Source organism: Naumovozyma dairenensis, chromosome 10, assembly GCF_000227115.2.
Source record: "Naumovozyma dairenensis CBS 421 chromosome 10, complete genome".
NCBI lineage: Eukaryota > Fungi > Ascomycota > Saccharomycetes > Saccharomycetales > Saccharomycetaceae > Naumovozyma > Naumovozyma dairenensis.
This window is the reverse complement of record NC_016488.1, coordinates 551733-569489: the sequence shown is the minus strand read 5'-3', so window position 1 is coordinate 569489 and position 17757 is coordinate 551733. Positions and strand designations below refer to the sequence as shown.

Genomic DNA, 17757 nt, shown 5'->3' with positions numbered 1-17757 from the left:
TACAGCTTTGTTAGAGAAAAGTAATGGCTAGTAAGAAAGGTTATTGACAAGAGAAAAAGTATTTTGGAAAGATTATAAAAGGACTGAAAGTTGAACTAGAATTAGAAGTATTTGAGTTAGTTATTTATATCTCTTTATTAGTTATTATTTATACTATATATGAAGAGAGCAGCCCGAATCATCTATTCGCTAGAATCCTAAATTCTACTCTCTGCCTTTAAGAAGTTTAGATTTTGATCTATTATCGAACCCATATTTTACAAAATTTTAAAACAATTGGGCGTGTGGTCTAGTGGTATGATACCCGCTTTGGGATAAAATTTTCTCAAAATATGCGGGTGGCCCGGGGTTCAATTCCCCGCTCGCCCCGAATTTTTTATTTTTTAGCACCTTGGTTAAATAAGTCACGTGATGATTATAACAGATATCTTAGGTATAATTTAACTACGACGTACAGTGAAAAATAGTCTGAAATTTACTATTACTACATACAATTTATTCTATTAACAGATACCTTATTGTCAATAAAGAGAGGAGATACTACGTTGTTTACTATCTGAATTGAGAGCATTAGCAAATATAATTGTAGGGGAAATGGCTACTACATTTACTGAGAGCTCGATTGAAGAGCTATATAAAAGTTTAAGAGAAATAACTAACGATCAAAATGATGAAATCGAGTTATTCCAAGATCGTATCACCACGTTACCTGACACGATTGGAAAAGCTAGTAGGGAGGAACAGATTAAAAATTCCGATTCTATGATTAAAGCTAAGTTCTTAACTCCTTCCAACAAATTGTCGTGGGGATTATTAGATCTGGTACAAAATGTTCCTGATTTAAATTTCTTGGGTAACGATGATCATGATAGTGATAATGCAAGACCTGGTTACGATTACAAAGGATTCTTAAATGTTCCCGATCCTATAATAAGAACATCCTACTATTTTAAAAGAACAGGTATTAATGGTAAGATTACCAGCGCTAAGGAGGAAGTCTCATTGAAGGAAATAGCTAATTCGAACGCTTCAAATTCATTGTCTATCACCAGAAGTTTCAATCATCATGGTAATACTATCAGAGGTTCTACTTCTCAATTGCCGTTTACTCCAGGTGGGATTGCAATGGAATCTATGAATATCTCTGCATTGAATGATGTTTCCTCGATGGCCACAGCTACTAAATTGTTACATAAGGATGAGAATGGGTTGTTCGATATTCCTGCTGGTTTCGAGAGAGGTATAATTCCACAAAGTGGTTTGAAAACGGCTGTTGATTCAGAACAAGATATGGATGATTTGAGGAATTTAAATGAAATTGATAATGAATTAGATGTTCAAAAGGAAATCGAAAACGAAAGACTAAAAGAGGAGGAACAAATTCAAGATAACTCCTCTACTTTAATATTAAATGATACTGCTGCCCGTGTATCAACTACTGATGATGAGAAAGACTTAATGATGGAGATAGATGAATTATTACCTGTCGGTATCAACTTCGGAAGATCAGCTCGCGCTAATAAAGATATTTATAAAAAGAAAGAATGGGCACATGTTGTTGATTTGAATCATAGGATTTATAATTTCAGTGAGTTAGTTCCAAATCCTGCTAGAACATGGCCATTTGAATTAGATACTTTCCAAAAGCAAGCTGTTTATCATTTAGAACAAGGTGATTCTGTGTTTGTTGCTGCACATACCTCTGCCGGGAAAACAGTTGTTGCAGAGTATGCCATCGCTATGTCTAAAAGAAATATGACGAAGACAATTTATACCTCCCCGATTAAAGCATTATCAAATCAAAAATTTAGAGATTTTAAAGAAACTTTTGAAGACGTTGATATTGGGCTAATTACAGGTGATGTTCAAATCAACCCTGAAGCCAATTGTTTAATCATGACAACCGAAATTTTAAGATCAATGTTATATCGTGGTGCAGATTTAATTAGAGACGTCGAGTTCGTCATTTTCGATGAAGTTCATTACGTTAATGATCAAGATCGTGGTGTCGTTTGGGAAGAAGTTATTATTATGCTTCCACAACATGTTAAATTCATCCTTTTATCTGCTACTGTACCAAATACTTATGAATTTGCTAATTGGATTGGTAGAACTAAACAGAAAAATATATATGTCATTTCAACACCGAAGAGACCTGTTCCCTTGGAAATTAATATCTGGGCATCGAAACAATTAATACCTGTTATATCCCCACAAAGAGAGTTCTTAGACTCTAATTTCAAGAAACATAAGGAATTACTTTCAGGATCTACAAGTTCAATGAAAGCTGCAGATAATCCTAAGAAACAAGCAGCTAATTCCAAAAGATCTGGACAAAACGGTGGTGGTCGCGGTGGAAGTACTAATAGTAGAGGCGGTGGTCAACGCGGTGGGAATCGCGGTGGGAATCGCGGTGGGTTACGTGGGTCCCGTGGGGCCGGTGCAGTTGGTTCAAATAAACGTCAATTCTTCCAAAAAAGTGCTCCAAATAAGAAAACATGGCCTGATTTAGTGAATTTCTTGAAAGCCAAAGATTTGCTTCCAATGGTTGTGTTCGTATTTAGTAAGAAACGTTGTGAAGAATATGCTGATTGGTTGGAAGGTATTAATTTCTGTAATGCTAAGGAAAAATCACAGGTTCATATGTTTATTGAAAATTCCATCACTCGTTTAAAGAAGGAAGATCGTGAGTTGCCTCAAATCATGAAAATAAGAAATCTGTTAGAAAGAGGGATTGCAGTCCATCATGGTGGTCTGTTGCCAATTGTCAAAGAATTGATTGAAATTTTATTCTCTAAAGGGTTTATTAAAGTATTATTTGCTACAGAAACATTTGCCATGGGATTGAATTTACCGACAAGAACAGTTGTATTTAGTGAAATCCGTAAACATGACGGAACAGGCCTAAGGGATTTAACTCCTGGTGAATTCACCCAAATGGCTGGAAGAGCTGGTCGTAGAGGTTTAGATAAAACAGGTACCGTTATAGTAATGTCGTACACAGAACCATTACAACCGGCATCATTTAAAGAAGTGACATTAGGTATTCCAACAAAGTTAGAGTCACAATTCAGATTAACTTATAATATGATCTTGAACCTTCTAAGAATTGAGGCATTAAAAGTGGAAGAAATGATTAAATATTCCTTTAGTGAAAACACAAAACAAACCTTGAAACCAGAACATGAAAAGAAGATCAAAGAATTGCAAGAAAAACTGACGACGATCAAAGAAATACCTTGTGAAAAATGTGATCAAGATATAGATAAACTTTTGGAAGCTTCCGTTAAATATAGAGAATGTACGTCCAAAATGATGAGTGAACTATCCAAAACAGACGCAATTTTCCGCGTTTTAAGAGTGGGGAGGTTAATTTTATTCAGAGACGCAAACGATAATTTGAAATTAGGTTTCATTTTCAGAAACAATGTCAAGGATTCTTCGTCAGTGGTAATGACAATTTCCAATCCAAACACTCTGTCTAATGGTAAACCAAATCATTTGCCTTATTTATCTGATGAGTCAAAATTTACAACGACAAATTTCAAGAAATTTGAAGGTATTACTTACTTTATGGAGAACGTGGATTTTTCATCGATTGAATTAATTTCACTATATACCCTAAGAGCGCATTTTACTGATATAATGAAAAATGAACCAGAGGCAGTTGAGAAATTTAACGAAGAGGTTCAATTGGTTTTAAGAGTATCTAGAAAGTTAAAGGACACTGTATCTGAAAAGAGAGGTAGCTTAAAGGCCCATCAAAATGCTCTCGAAAGACAGAATATTAAGGAAGAAATTATGAAATTAAAATCTATCACCTGTCCTAAATTAGCAGAACATTTTGTGCCCAAATTTGAACAGTATAAAGTCAATGAAGAAATTAAGGATTTATTCCATTTAATGTCTGATCAAAATTTGAACTTATTACCAGATTACGAACATAAGTTAGATGTCTTGAAATCCGCTGGTTTTATCGACCAAAATAAAAACGTTTTGCTGAAGGGTCGTGTAGCATGTGAGATCAATTCTGGATATGAATTGGTTTTAACAGAATTAATTCTAGATAACTTTTTAGGTGACTTTGAACCAGAGGAAATCGTTGCCCTATTATCAGTATTCGTCTATGAAGGACGTACCAGAGAAGAAGAATCACCAGTAGTGACACCGAGACTAGCGAAGGGTAAGAAAAGGATTCAAGAAATTTATGCTGAAATGTTGTCTGTTTATGAAAAACATCAAATTCCATTAACACAAGAAGAAGCTGAATTCTTAGATAAGAAGAGATTCGCATTGATGAATGTCGTTTATGAATGGGCACGTGGGTTATCTTTCAAAGAGATTATGGATATCAGTCCTGAAGCTGAAGGTACAGTTGTCCGTGTCATTACCAGATTAGATGAAATTTGTCGTGAAGTGAAAACGGCCTCCATTATCATCGGTAATTCCACTTTGCATATGAAGATGGGTAGAGCCCAGGAATTGATTAAGAGGGACATTGTCTTCGCAGCAAGTTTGTATTTATAAGAACACCGTCTAAGTATATCTAGATTTTATGTAATAGTAAATACACATTTATTCTTGAGGGAAAAGTCAAGCTTTTTTTTCTTTCACATAATAGGAAAATAACTTATAATATGGTATATATTGTTCTTTTGAGAACTGGGCGGCTGTACCAAAAAAAAAAAAAAATGAAAACTTCAGAAAATTTATTCAATTGAGAAAGTGATAGTCATCGCAAGAAAACTCTTTAAGATAACAGATAAAAGTTCTTGCAAAGACTTATTCTCGAGCCCAAGAAAAAATTGCCAACTTAAGTAAAGAGAGATAGTTATGGCTCCCAAGTCTAGTTCTTCAAAGAAAAGTTCATCTGCTGGTGCAGCAACGGATTCTGTTAAACAACCAAAATTTAAACTACCTACCGAATTCATAGCGAGACCACTACAAGTAACTGACAACTATAAAGATTTATCTGTTGCTATAATTCATCCAAATGTTTTAAAAGCCCTTGAAATATCGTCTGGTTCTTTGTGTGTTATCTCCAAATTTGGATCTGATGGGATAGTTGCGCAAGCTAAATCCGGGAATGAACAAACCCATCCAGTTGATGTTGTAATGATTTCTTCAACTCTTAGGTCTGTAGGAAACATCATTTTAGGTGATCGTTTAGAAATTATAAGGATGCAAAGCCAACCACCTTATGCTGGTAATATCACTATTGGATCACTACAAGGAGACGATTTACAAAGTGATCCATCAATTGAGAAAACCGTAACCAAATTACTTGATGACTGTGGAATTATAATGCCAGGTATGGTATTTCTTGGAACTAAGATATTGATCGATGGGAAAGAAATTGCTCTGCTTGTTGTTGAAGTCAATGACACAAATCTGCCAGATATTTCAAAAATATCATTGAAAGATGACCAAAATAGTGAGAACGACTCGATTTATTTATCACCACCAGTTATATTCAAAAAGGGAACGACAAAGATAAATTTCTCTATAGAGACCAGAACAAGTCCAAAATATAACTTGCCTCAACCTATAACCTATGATGCCATAGGTGGTTTACGTAAGGAAGTTGAATTACTACAGAGTACTATCAGTTTACCATTACATCAACCAACGTTATTTACTGATTTCGGAGTTACTCCACCAAGAGGGATATTACTACATGGCCCACCAGGTACAGGTAAAACGATGTTATTGCAATGTGTTGCCAATACGGCCAATGCCCATGTATTGACTATCAATGGTCCGTCAATTGTATCTAAATATCTAGGTGAAACAGAAGCTGCTTTAAGAGACATTTTCAATGAAGCGAAGAAATATCAACCTTCTATTATTTTCATTGATGAAGTTGACTCATTAGCTCCTAATAGAGCTAATGATGATGCAGGTGAGGTAGAAAGTAGAGTTGTTGCCACATTATTGACATTAATGAGTGGTATGAGCGCGGCTGGAAGGGTTGTTGTCATTGCAGCTACCAACAGACCTAACTCAGTGGATCCTGCTTTGAGAAGACCAGGTAGGTTTGATCAGGAAGTTGAAATTGGTATTCCAGATGCAGATGCAAGATTGGACATTTTATTAAAAAATTTCTCTAAAATGTCTACAGAACGCCATACGCTGACAGGAGAAGATATCAAAACAATTGCCTCTAAGACGCATGGTTATGTCGGTGCTGACTTATCAGCTCTTTGTAGAGAATCCGTCATGAAAACTATTCAACGTGGGATGCATTTATATAAGGATATTGATAGCTCACTATTAAAAGTAACAATGAATGATGTTGAGAATGCCATGATTGAAATTAGACCAAGTGCAATGAGAGAAATTTTTTTAGAAATGCCCAAAGTTTTCTGGTCAGATATCGGTGGACAGGAAGAATTAAAACGTAAAATGAAGGAAATGATCCAATTGCCTTTAGAAGCCTCTGCTACATTTGCTAGATTGGGTATATCCGCTCCAAAAGGTGTCCTATTGTATGGGCCACCAGGTTGTTCGAAAACTTTGACAGCAAAGGCATTGGCGACAGAATCTGGTATCAACTTCTTAGCTGTAAAAGGGCCTGAAGTATTTAATAAATACGTTGGTGAGTCAGAACGTGCCATAAGAGAAATATTCCGTAAAGCTCGTGCAGCATCACCAAGTATTATTTTCTTTGATGAAATTGATGCGTTATCTCCAGATAGAGATGGTGGATCTTCTACTTCAGCAGCAAGTCATGTGTTGACTTCATTGCTGAACGAAATTGATGGTGTCGAAGAATTGAAAGGGGTTGTTATCGTTGCAGCTACAAATAGACCAGATGAAATTGACCCTGCATTATTGAGACCGGGGCGATTAGACAGACATATTTATGTTGCTCCACCAGATTATGATGCTAGATTACAAATATTACAGAAATGTACCAAGAAGTTCCAAATAGAAAATACAAATATCAAGCTAGAAGATCTAGCCGAGAGGACAGCTGGTTGTTCTGGTGCAGAAGTGGTTCTTCTCTGTCAAGAAGCAGGGTTGGCTGCCATCATGGAAGACCTTGAATGCACCAAGGTTAGTCCTGAACATTTTGAAAAGGCTTTAGCTGGCATATCTAGAGGTATTACCCCAGAGATGCTGGCTTACTATGAAGATTTTGCAAGGAGAAGCGGTGTATCTATATAACACAGGGCGGATGAGAGTATATATTTAAATAGATTTTGATAGATTCTGTAAAAATAAAAGTAAAAATATAGAAATAAAAGTTATCTTTTGTAGAATAATAGTACTGTTCTATATGGTTTATTATCAAGCTATTATGGGGTGCAAGGGTTTATGAAGTCTAGAGTTTAGAGAAATTGGATCCAAAAAAAAGCCTGGATGGTTTATTCAATTGTTGTAAAAAGGGCAGGGCCTGCAGAGTTGTTAAGAACACCTTTGAGTAAGAAATCGCCTAGGATCAATTGAACTCAGGAATCAAAACAGATAAAGGGAGATATTGCCAATATGAATTTGGTGTGGAATACAAGAAAATTTGCTAAGATTTCACGAAATAATCTCTGCAAAACCCTAAATGATATAGGTGGAAATGATCAGATACTGGTAGTCCAACCAAATGTACGACCTTACTTGAATAGGTTGATGACCTTTAGCCAGTTGACTGAAATGACGAATGTATCTAAAATTGCTATATTAGATGATCTATGCTTCGATGCATTACAAAATATTCAATCAAGTATGTCGGAAATATCAATTATCTTTCTAATCGATGTTAGAGTAGATCTTGTTATTCCAACTCAATTAAAGAAGATTGTACGCAATTTATCATTATCTCAACTCCATATTATTCATTGTGATTGGAAATCACAACGAACTTCTGGCCCGATGATTGACGATAAGTATGCTGAGCAAATGATAACGGATCAATTGAACCAAGATGAAGCAGGGAGTGTTATAAATTATGTCGAATCCCAACTGCATCAATGTTTAAAAGAGATTTCCAATAAACCTAAACTAAATTTGTTTTCGTGGGGAGTATTGCCATTCCCAACGATTGATGATAATGTTCTCATTAACGGCATACTATATAATAGCGATAATGATAATATGTATTTCCCTAGATCATATTCAATGGAATCAGCAACTAGAAGTATATTACTTGATAACATGGTATCATGTTTACATTCATTACTTCAAGAAACCTCCACTATTATTACGAATTATGTTGCGATTGGGAATGAATCCAAAAAATACGTGGAATTATTGCATGATAGGATAATTTCAACACGTACAAATGAAGATATTTTCATTGAAGAAACCCTTTTTGGAGGGAAATTCCAAAATGAGGATTTGGAAACTGATTTGATAGTTATTGAGAGGGATACTGATCCAATTACAGTTTTATTAACCCAATTGACATATGGTGGTATTCTAGATGATTTATATACTCTTACACCATATGGAAGCTTACAAGATAAAGAAGATGATATTCTCTTCGACCATGGGGAGGATGATATTTGGGAAGACTTGAAGTTTTTGAATTTTGGTGCAGCGGGTCCTGAATTAAGTAAGATAGCCAAATCTTTACAAACTAAATATGATGCTCGACATAATGCAGATACTGTAGGAGAAATTAAGCAATTCGTTGATTCCTTAGGGTCACTACAAGCAAGGCAAAAGTTATTAAATTTGCATACAACTTTGTCCAGCGATGTTCTTGAAGAAGTGGAAGAAAATGAATCCCTACAGTTTAATAGAATTTTAGAAATGGAACAAGATTTTCTTTTAAATAATCTTGACAATAAAGCCTGTTGTGAAAGTATATTAGATTTAATTTATGAAGGTGACGTTAGCTCTACCAAAATAATAAGATTGGTCTGTCTATTCTCGCTGCTGAAGGTATCTTGTCGAGATAAGGATTTTGAGACTTTCAAAAAGGAACTGATTGATACTTTTGGTATTGAGATTTGTTTCACATTAGAAAGACTGACAAAAGCAGGGTATTTCATTAGTAAAAGTCTGGATGACTCAAAAAATCCGACCATGGAATCAAATTCAAAAATAAGGAAAGAGTTTCGTTATTTATCAAGTTGGCTAGACATGTTACCCACAGAAGAAGATATTCAACCGAGTAGTTCAACCCATATTCCAGGGGGATTCAAACCAGAGGAACCAACTTTTGCCTATTGTGGTGTAGTTCCTTTGACGACACGGTTGATACAATTACTATATGATAGATCTATCCTGAGCAAAAATTATTTATCACAACAGCCTTTTATTATATCCAAAGAACCTAACGTTTCTCAAACTGAAGAACTATTTGAACAATTGTATGGTGATTCCAAAATAATTCGAAGTGGTACTTGGATAGCAAAGGCCAAGGGTTCTAGTGTTACTAAACCAACCAATAGCAAGAAAGAAATGAAAAAGTATCCAGACGTTGTTATTGTGGTGTTTTTGGGTGGTGTTACCGTTGGTGAAATTGCAACTTTGAATCATTTACAATCTCAATTGGAGGCTAAAGGTGTTAAAAAGAGATTTATAATATTATGTGATGATCTGATAAATGGTAACAAACTAATTAATAGTCTCCAGCCGTGAAACTACACTACCTCTTCTTATGCATTTAACTGTATTTAATCATTCAAAAACAATCCATCATAAAAGTAGTATATTTTATAGACAATGTATTCTATACAGAGGTTAATAATACATTTACCAAACTGTTATAGAATTAGAAATAGCATTTTAAAAATGTCTTTTGAGTCATTGGGGAGGACTTGGTGGATTGAGAGGCAGTTAATGGTAATTTACAACATAATAACGGTTCAAGACCATATAATACCCATGTTCTGGCATAATATATAGGTATTTTTATTTTATTCAGTAAGTATAGAAGATTGTTCCTGGTGGTGCATACTATATAACAATGAACTTGTACGGTAAGAGATAAAATTATCTATGATAGAAGCACTCCCATAAACTTCTTCGTTTTTTTGTTTATTTTTATATATTTGGTTTCTGTTTTTATTGTGGGAAATGTGAATTTTTCTTTAAGCTGAGTTACAAAAGTAAATAAGAACATCAAATTTTTCGCTACTATTGCCTAATATGATTAAAAAGAGAAGCCTATGCCGTGGGGGAAATAGATCTTTTGGATGGAACTTATAGAAGTAGTGTCTATTTAGAACCTTCCTTAAAGACTTTACCAAATTCATTTTCTTCGGCATTGACTTTATTTAAACTTTTTTTTGAACCTAAAGTTTATTAGTGACTTTTTACGGAGGAAATTGAACTAAAGCGAAATAGAACAAAACATTTAGATGCTTTTTCTTAGTAAATATGACATAAGTAATCTAAGATCAACCGTTGCCCAAAGTCTTGTTGAAAGTCGATTTTTTGGAAGAGACTTTTTGGCTCTGTTCGCTTCTCTACACTATTGTAAGAAAAAGTTAGTTCAACCTCCCTAAGATTTTACATTTTTCTACTAACCAAAATTCAAGTAAAAAATGTACCCTTGCTTGATTACGCTTTCACAACTACGCTACACCCTTCCGGAAAACTGGATTCATGAAAATTGTAACATAGCTTGTATTAAAAAACCAAGTACAATTCCACCAAACTTTATATCCGAAAAAAGGCTAACATCAACCTTATATACCTCTTTGACATAAAAAATTACACAGATGTACCTTTTACCATTTCTTTTTATAGGATCCTATTTCTTCGTATAGTATTAGTTGTGATATTGTGTCGTTTCACTTCTGCCAAAACCCCTCCTAGTATTATAGGGTATCACCTTTAAACCCTATCATATAATTTGAGGGTATTCTTTACCCCCGGAGTTTTTCCCAAATTGACAATATCTTTTTTTTCTTTAGAGAAGAAAAATTGGCCAATTAAAACTTTGGGGGGGTTTCTCGGCTTTTACACAGGGCCAACTTTTATATGTTGGGTATCATTTCCAGGAATATATGAAATATAGTGAAAAAAACAATAGTGAAGGTCTCCTTGTTTAAATGGACTCTGTCAGACTATATATAATATATAAGACTGAACAATCAATTGAGAGACTACAATAGACAAAAAGATATAAACCACATACCAATAATCATAATAATATAAAGATGTTTAAGAATATGCTTAGACCACAAAAATTAATAAAATTTTCAACAAGAAGGGCCACTTTTTCCACATCATCGAAAAATTTAGTTCATTTTAAAGATGGGGTTTATAATAATATCCCATTCAAAGTTCATAATAGGAAAATACCCTTTGCTGTAGTCCATTTTGGATTCTTCGGTGTTGGATTTTTGGTCCCTTTCATTACGTGTTATGTTCAAATGAAGAAATCTGGTACATTATGAACATGTGAAAAGGGATCAGTTGATAAAGGGAATCCAAGTATCTATATTTTATTATTTATTTATTTTGTTTAAAAAAGTAACCACGTTATTAAAGATGTGCGCTAGATAATCACTACATAAGGTCCTCCTGTAATAAAGAAGAAGAAGAAGAAGAAAGAAAGAAAGGAAAAACACAATCAAAGATTTATATATTCATTCAATATTAAGATTTGCTTTTATCTTCAAAGATAAATAATATATAAGTAATTCTAATGTCAGGCTTTTTTTTGTTGGACCTAGTTTATCTAATTCTTCTAAACTTGGAATTATTTTTCGTAAATAATTGCTGTGATGAAGCTCGTTGTCTCAATATATTTGCATTATTAGGTCTATTTGTGGCTACATTTTCTTGTTCTTGAGTTTTACTCTCTTGTCTGTTTCTTGTTGAAGACAATCCATCACTACTTTTCATATGAGTTATAATCCCTTGACTATTCAAAATCGATCTTGTCGGCCTATTAGAGGCACCTATTGTATTATTCCGTTTGACGATTCTTAAGTTTTCTAACGCATTGGGGAATTGTTTCCTCTTATTAATAGGTTTCATCATTTTGTTATTATTGCTATTTTTATTTTCATTATTTTTATTTCCTAACAGTGCACTTGTTACTGTGGTAGTATGTGAAGTAGGTAAAAATTTTGATGAATTCAAATTTGAATTCAAGTTAAAAGTTAGATTAGAAGATGAATGGCCTGAAGAGATTGCTTCATTTGAAGAAGAGGATAAAGCTATATGAAGATCCTTTTCTTGTACCATAGGAGAATACTGAGTAGATTCAGCAACAATCGGGATATTTTTTGAAGATGTCATCATTATACCTGAATTATTATTACTATTATTTCTATTTTGTTGTAAGTTCTTCCTTAAAGAAGATGTTTTCTTCAATTTATTTATAAATGTTTGTTCAATATTATTGATATCACTCTCACTACCTCCGTCATCATAATCTAGAGTCAAATCAATTGTTGGAGGAGGGGGATGATTTCCCATTGAAGATGAAGTAGAAGAACAGGAGGGGAAGGTGTACATATTATTGTTATTATTACGCCTTCCATTGCCTATCAGATAATTCTGGTTTTTTGTCCTACTCATATTTTCTTCTTGTCTCTTAATTATATTCTCCAGTTCAGTTATTTGTTTCTTCAAGGGAGGAATAGAATCCAGTTCTTGTTTTGCCTTGTATAATAACTGTTGTTGTCTAGCACATTTCTCTCGAAGTTTAACACAGTGATTTTGATAATATTGACATTGTTTTCTGAGGCCGCTTATTTGAAATTGAGATACATTATACAGACTTTCTAAAGCCTGAGGAATAGGCTCAAAAAAGATCTTAACGTCGTTAGGTAATGTCTTATTATCAACCAGTCTTATAATGGAAATATCGTTTGTGTTACAAGCTGGGCATATTTTGGAAGGACTCAAATGTTGGGAACATAAAATATGTGCACAGGATGTCAATCCAAGAGGATCTTCTTTAGCAGACCTTCGATGGCAAATTGCACAATAAACAAATGGTTGATCAAACAAACTATTTGAAGACATTAGGAAAGAATTCAATGCCCTTTCAATATATATTATATTTGTTTGACTGGTTGATACTATTATATAACACAATAGGCCGCTTTGTGCCCACAAAAAATTCCTTGTTCATCTTATTTCCTTAGAAAGGTTATCTTTGTTTATGCGGTATTTCCCTTTATTTTAATTTGTTTATTTTTTGATTTTTGGGAAGATCACCAAATAGCCGCCCAGCTATTTTCTCCCGGGTAACATATGCTAAGAATATAGAGAAAATGGATAAAATATTATTAATTACGATAAAAAGTATATTAGAACGAAGTATAGTGCTAATGTTGGTTCTCCTTCCTCTTGAATTTTGTATCCATGCGTCATTGGGTGCTTTTTCTTTTCAAAGCATACACTTTTGATGAATAATATTACTTTACGCCGAGCGCCTGCCTTTATGTACATGTAAGGGATATATATATATATATTCTGGGTCTATTATCATTATACCTGATCTTTAGCTTAAGTGAATTCCTCCTTCTCCTTTTCTAATTCTCTTACACATTTCCATAATGTCTTTATTTCATCATGAGATTCATCAGGATTACCACAAGTAATCCATCTGATTTTCAAGTTTCTATCCACGATAAGGATATAACCAGTAAAGATATTATTGATCTTTAACGATTCCCTAATATCAAATGGCAATTGATTCCATTGGCACATGAAATATTTTGAATGATCCTTAGGGTCAATCATTCTCCTTAATTTCCATATCGACAACTTTGATAACCAAGATTTCATTTTATTTTCAATCCAATTAATTTGAATGGTTTGGATGTTACTATTTTCTTTCGGAACAGGATCAAAAGTAATGTCAGTAGCATATTGGTTAACCATATCATTACCGATTTTATTACCGAATAATTTAACTATACTAATTTTACCCTTTAATATTTCTTCCAAACGTATTTTCTCCGACGGATTTGCCAATGAGTTCCCCATTAGATGCGGGAAGTACAAAGCTTTTGACGCGTTCCAATACGATTTGGGAGCAAAGAACAATTTCCCATTAGTTTTTCTAAAGACAAATAAATCATGCATCGAGGATTTATTTAATTGATGAGTTAATTCTTTTACCCTTTCATTAGTTTTATTTTCATTGAAAAGATCTTTCAATGAATTACCCTTTTCCTTATATTTCGTAGTTTGAAACGGTGAGTTGGTTAAGCCAATGGGTCTTAATAATTGCTTTGGTATCAATTCTTCTTCATCAAATTTTGCACTATCTATTAAGGGACTCATGAACTTCTTCAGTAACCCACCATTAGGGCCATTCTCAGCCGCCAATCGAAGAACGCTAGTTGTAAAATAACGTCTCGGAAACATATCTTCTTGAGTACCGTTTGCGCTAGCTCAACTGTTTGAGATCTTGGAGCACCAGAGTAATGATTCTGAGAGTTATATCTGTCTTATATCGATACCCATTTCACCTTTGCTAATAATCATTCTTTCAGGGTTCTCTTAGAGCGTTAAAACAACTCTAAATTGTGGAATTTGAAATTTTATTGGTGCCAAAATAAATATACCCTAACAATTATTTCCAAGTAAACCCTACTAACAGTATTTTATCGCCAGAAAGAGAAAAATTATCTGGATGAGGTCAGGATTCAGAAAATTTCCCTTTCCCGAGGTCTTGTTTTCTGAAATAAATAATTAGAAATATTGAAATTAGCCCTTAAACCTTCTACACTTCGGCGCAGTCTACTAGAACATAATTAAAGGAACAATAAATACCAATGAGCAAATAATCTTTAATGATAAGCACCCTGTTTTGATAAACGTTACGTGAAATATTACGCTTATGGATGGAAAAACTGTCAAAAAACCTCCATCCTAAGAACACCACATTGGTATTTGTATCTGTATCTGTCTCTGCTGAACATTGTGTTTAAGATTTTTTATATTATACGTCCGTCACCTATATCCAATTTTGACTATATATTGTCATTATTACATAATTAAGAGAAAAAAATTACTGAACGAAAATCATCATTATGGCACCCAAGATATCAATTGTATTGGCACCTCCATTAAATGGACAATTCTATAGTTCTAATGATGAAATCAATGGCACCATAACCTTAAACATTGCCAAATCTTTACCAGTGAAAAAAATCACTGTAATAATGAGAGGCTACATTGAGACCATGACAAAATTTGATCAAGAATATATGATGACACCAAGTTTTCAAGAACATCGTTCCTTCCACATGCTAGTTGACAACGAAGTTCGTGTATTCCCCCCTGATAATGTATGGGATGCATTAGAAGGTTCGTCAAAACCATTCAAGATCAAACCGGGGGAATATTCGTATCATTTCATTTTCCCCAAGATGCCTAGGAAACCACGATGTTTGAAAAACCATAGACCATCAGATACCGTCTTCGTTAAAAGTAATAAGAATTTCATGCCGCCTACTTTCAATATGGATTGGAAAGAATTCAATAAGATTGATAACTTAGATCTTTATTATTATTCCATGGGGAAGATATTATATAATGTTCAAGTACAAATTGAATTAGGGAAGGCACCTAATTGGTTTAGACCATTTGATAAATTTTTAAGAGAGTATCATCCGTTTGAATTCATACCTGATCCGATCGTATCTTCACCATCGTCGTTATTGTCTCCGCCCGTTACGTCATCGTCCACTACATCATCTTCATCGAATTTACCAACGTTAAATAGTACAAGCGGTGGATATGCCAATGAAAAGAGAAAACAAGAAGTATCGTCACCGTCACAAAGAACAGTACCGTCATCTATCGATGTCACATTATCAGGAACTGAAGATGGCATGAGGACCAATGTGGATAATGATTTAATATTATCCATGTTAGGTCTTTCACTAACTAATCAAACGCATGATGGGCGGAAACACGTATATAAATCTACTTATAAGATTGGGTTACCTGATGGAGATAGTAATTTATGGGTTGAAGTACGAAGTAATGAAATTCAACAAGTGTATAGGAATGATCCATTGTTTAAATCTGGTTGTAATAAGTTTGATAGTATTTTTTTGATGATTAAGACACGGGATGATAATGCTGTTAATGTTATTAATTTTTTGAAGAATGATAAAAATCCTGGTAAGAGGGGAGGGATTAAACCTTTGAAATTCCAATTGAATCTTTTGGAGGTAGTTACTTATTTATCACAAGGTGTTGGGAATGAGAATTTTTCATCTTTAAGGTTGATGGAGTTTGATTTCACTAATAATAGTAATACTGAAAATACGATATTTGATATTAATGAAATGAGTTTTGTTAGTAAGGAGAAGATTAGTAAAAGTAGTAATAGTGCTTCTTATTATTATACGTTTGAATGTGAATTAAAACTAAAAGATATACCAAGTTTACAAAGGTTATATTTCAATGAAGAAGATTATAAACATCGTGGGAATAGGCTTTATAGTTTTAAGACATGTACTATTAAGAGAGAATTTTCATTCCAATTATTAATCGATTGGGAAATTATTAGTAATGGTGGTATTAGTAGTATTAGTAGTAGCAGTGATAGCAAGACTGGTAGACAATCTGAAGTGATAATATCGCCGATGCAAATATTTTGTCAAACAAGAAATAATAATCGTGGTAGCAGAATAAATAGTGGTAGTAATAATGGTAATGGTATGTCTATTGTTGATAATATTTATGGGGAAGTGGAGGCATTACCTAGATACGTTCCACCTCCAGGGTATTCAGAGAGTCCGACTAGTCCTCCTCCTTCTAAGGGTACTAGTAAAAGTATTTTTTCGAAGAAAGAAAGTCAATCAAAGAGGACATCATGAAGATATGGTCTCTATGGGATGTCACACGATACAATTTTTTTTATAGGCTATATTTTTTTACATGTGTAAGATGTTGTGGTACTACATACTAAACGGACGATTAAACAGACAAAGAATACAATATAGGACACATTGTAGTATTTTCCTTTTTAGTATTAAATTTATTTATTCTTACTTATCATATCAAATGATTTATATATATCTATGATATAATATTTTATGTATGATTTCATATTTTGTCTTATAATAAGAAAGCAGCGATAGCGGCGATTGCGATATTAGAAGAAGCTAATAAATTGGCAGCAGCACCTTCAGATTCGATGACTGAGATGGAAGAAGAAGTAGCAGTAGCTTGAGTAGATGTAGATGTAGATGAGACTGAAACGATGGTGGAAGATGAAGCCACAATAGAGGAAGAAGAGGAAGATGGAGCTTGAGTGGTAGATGTAGTGGATTGAGCTTGGGAAGATGAGGATGGGGCTCCTGAAGCCTTTGTAGAAGAAACAGAGGAAGATGAAACTTCAGTAGAAGAAGCCTTAGAGGAAGAAGAAGAGACAGTAGAGGAGGCCTTGGTAGAAGAAGAGGAAGAAGATGAAGAAGTAGCAGAAGCACTTGCGCTAGCACTAGCACTAGCACTAGCACTAGATACAGCAGCACCTTGTTCCTTACATGAATTTTCAAAGGCGGATAAGGCGGCTGACTTCAAATCTCCAGCACAAATGGTGTTAATACAATCTTGGATGGCAGAACCTTCGTTAGAACATAGACAGTCGATTTGATTCATGCTGTCACATGTTGAAGATTGCTTAGTGACTTGAGCGACACAAGCTAAGACACAAGCTGGAGGAGTAGCCACGGCTTCCTTGGCTAGGAAGACCAAGGAGACGATAGTGGAAAAGATGGCAGAGGTACGCATGGTTTGTTTGTATATTTTAGCGATAGTCGGGATCAGGTAAGTGGGTATCTGGTATGATGGTATACTTGATATCTTGTTTGAGAAGAA

At 34.2% G+C, this 17757-nt stretch overlaps 8 protein-coding genes and 1 non-coding gene across 9 annotated transcripts; 6 read left to right on the top strand and 3 right to left on the bottom strand.

The window, feature by feature from the left end:
* Positions 1–314: 314 nt before the first annotated feature.
* Positions 315–369, top strand: NDAI0Jtrna2P. The gene is given in 2 exon segments: positions 315–369; positions 333–369. It is a non-coding gene; the product is annotated as a tRNA-Pro (tRNA).
* A 225-nt stretch (positions 370–594) lies between these two features.
* Positions 595–4527, top strand: SKI2 (SKI complex RNA helicase subunit SKI2; the record flags this gene model as incomplete). The annotated part of the gene is made up of 1 exon (XM_003672320.1): positions 595–4527. The coding sequence occupies one exon, from the start codon at positions 595–597 to the stop codon at positions 4525–4527; it is 3933 nt and encodes a 1310-aa protein (XP_003672368.1).
* Positions 4528–4833: 306 nt separating this feature from the next.
* On the top strand, positions 4834–7170 carry AFG2 (AAA family ATPase AFG2; the record flags this gene model as incomplete). Its single annotated transcript, XM_003672319.1, has 1 exon — positions 4834–7170. One exon carries the CDS (start codon positions 4834–4836, stop codon positions 7168–7170), a length of 2337 nt encoding a protein of 778 aa, XP_003672367.1.
* A 321-nt stretch (positions 7171–7491) lies between these two features.
* Positions 7492–9585, top strand: VPS33 (tethering complex ATP-binding subunit VPS33; the record flags this gene model as incomplete). The annotated part of the gene is made up of 1 exon (XM_003672318.1): positions 7492–9585. The coding sequence occupies one exon, from the start codon at positions 7492–7494 to the stop codon at positions 9583–9585; it is 2094 nt and encodes a 697-aa protein (XP_003672366.1).
* A 1526-nt stretch (positions 9586–11111) lies between these two features.
* COX8 (cytochrome c oxidase subunit VIII) lies at positions 11112–11351 on the top strand (the record flags this gene model as incomplete). The annotated part of the gene is made up of 1 exon (XM_003672317.1): positions 11112–11351. One exon carries the CDS (start codon positions 11112–11114, stop codon positions 11349–11351), a length of 240 nt encoding a protein of 79 aa, XP_003672365.1.
* A 280-nt stretch (positions 11352–11631) lies between these two features.
* Positions 11632–12933, bottom strand: CST9 (SUMO ligase CST9; the record flags this gene model as incomplete). Its single annotated transcript, XM_003672316.1, has 1 exon — positions 11632–12933. The coding sequence occupies one exon, from the start codon at positions 12931–12933 to the stop codon at positions 11632–11634; it is 1302 nt and encodes a 433-aa protein (XP_003672364.1).
* Positions 12934–13419: 486 nt separating this feature from the next.
* On the bottom strand, positions 13420–14286 carry ATP10 (Atp10p; the record flags this gene model as incomplete). The annotated part of the gene is made up of 1 exon (XM_003672315.1): positions 13420–14286. The coding sequence occupies one exon, from the start codon at positions 14284–14286 to the stop codon at positions 13420–13422; it is 867 nt and encodes a 288-aa protein (XP_003672363.1).
* Positions 14287–14954: 668 nt separating this feature from the next.
* On the top strand, positions 14955–16754 carry ART10 (Art10p; the record flags this gene model as incomplete). The annotated part of the gene is made up of 1 exon (XM_003672314.1): positions 14955–16754. One exon carries the CDS (start codon positions 14955–14957, stop codon positions 16752–16754), a length of 1800 nt encoding a protein of 599 aa, XP_003672362.1.
* A 241-nt stretch (positions 16755–16995) lies between these two features.
* On the bottom strand, positions 16996–17670 carry CCW14 (Ccw14p; the record flags this gene model as incomplete). Its single annotated transcript, XM_003672313.1, has 1 exon — positions 16996–17670. The coding sequence occupies one exon, from the start codon at positions 17668–17670 to the stop codon at positions 16996–16998; it is 675 nt and encodes a 224-aa protein (XP_003672361.1).
* Positions 17671–17757: the final 87 nt, after the last annotated feature.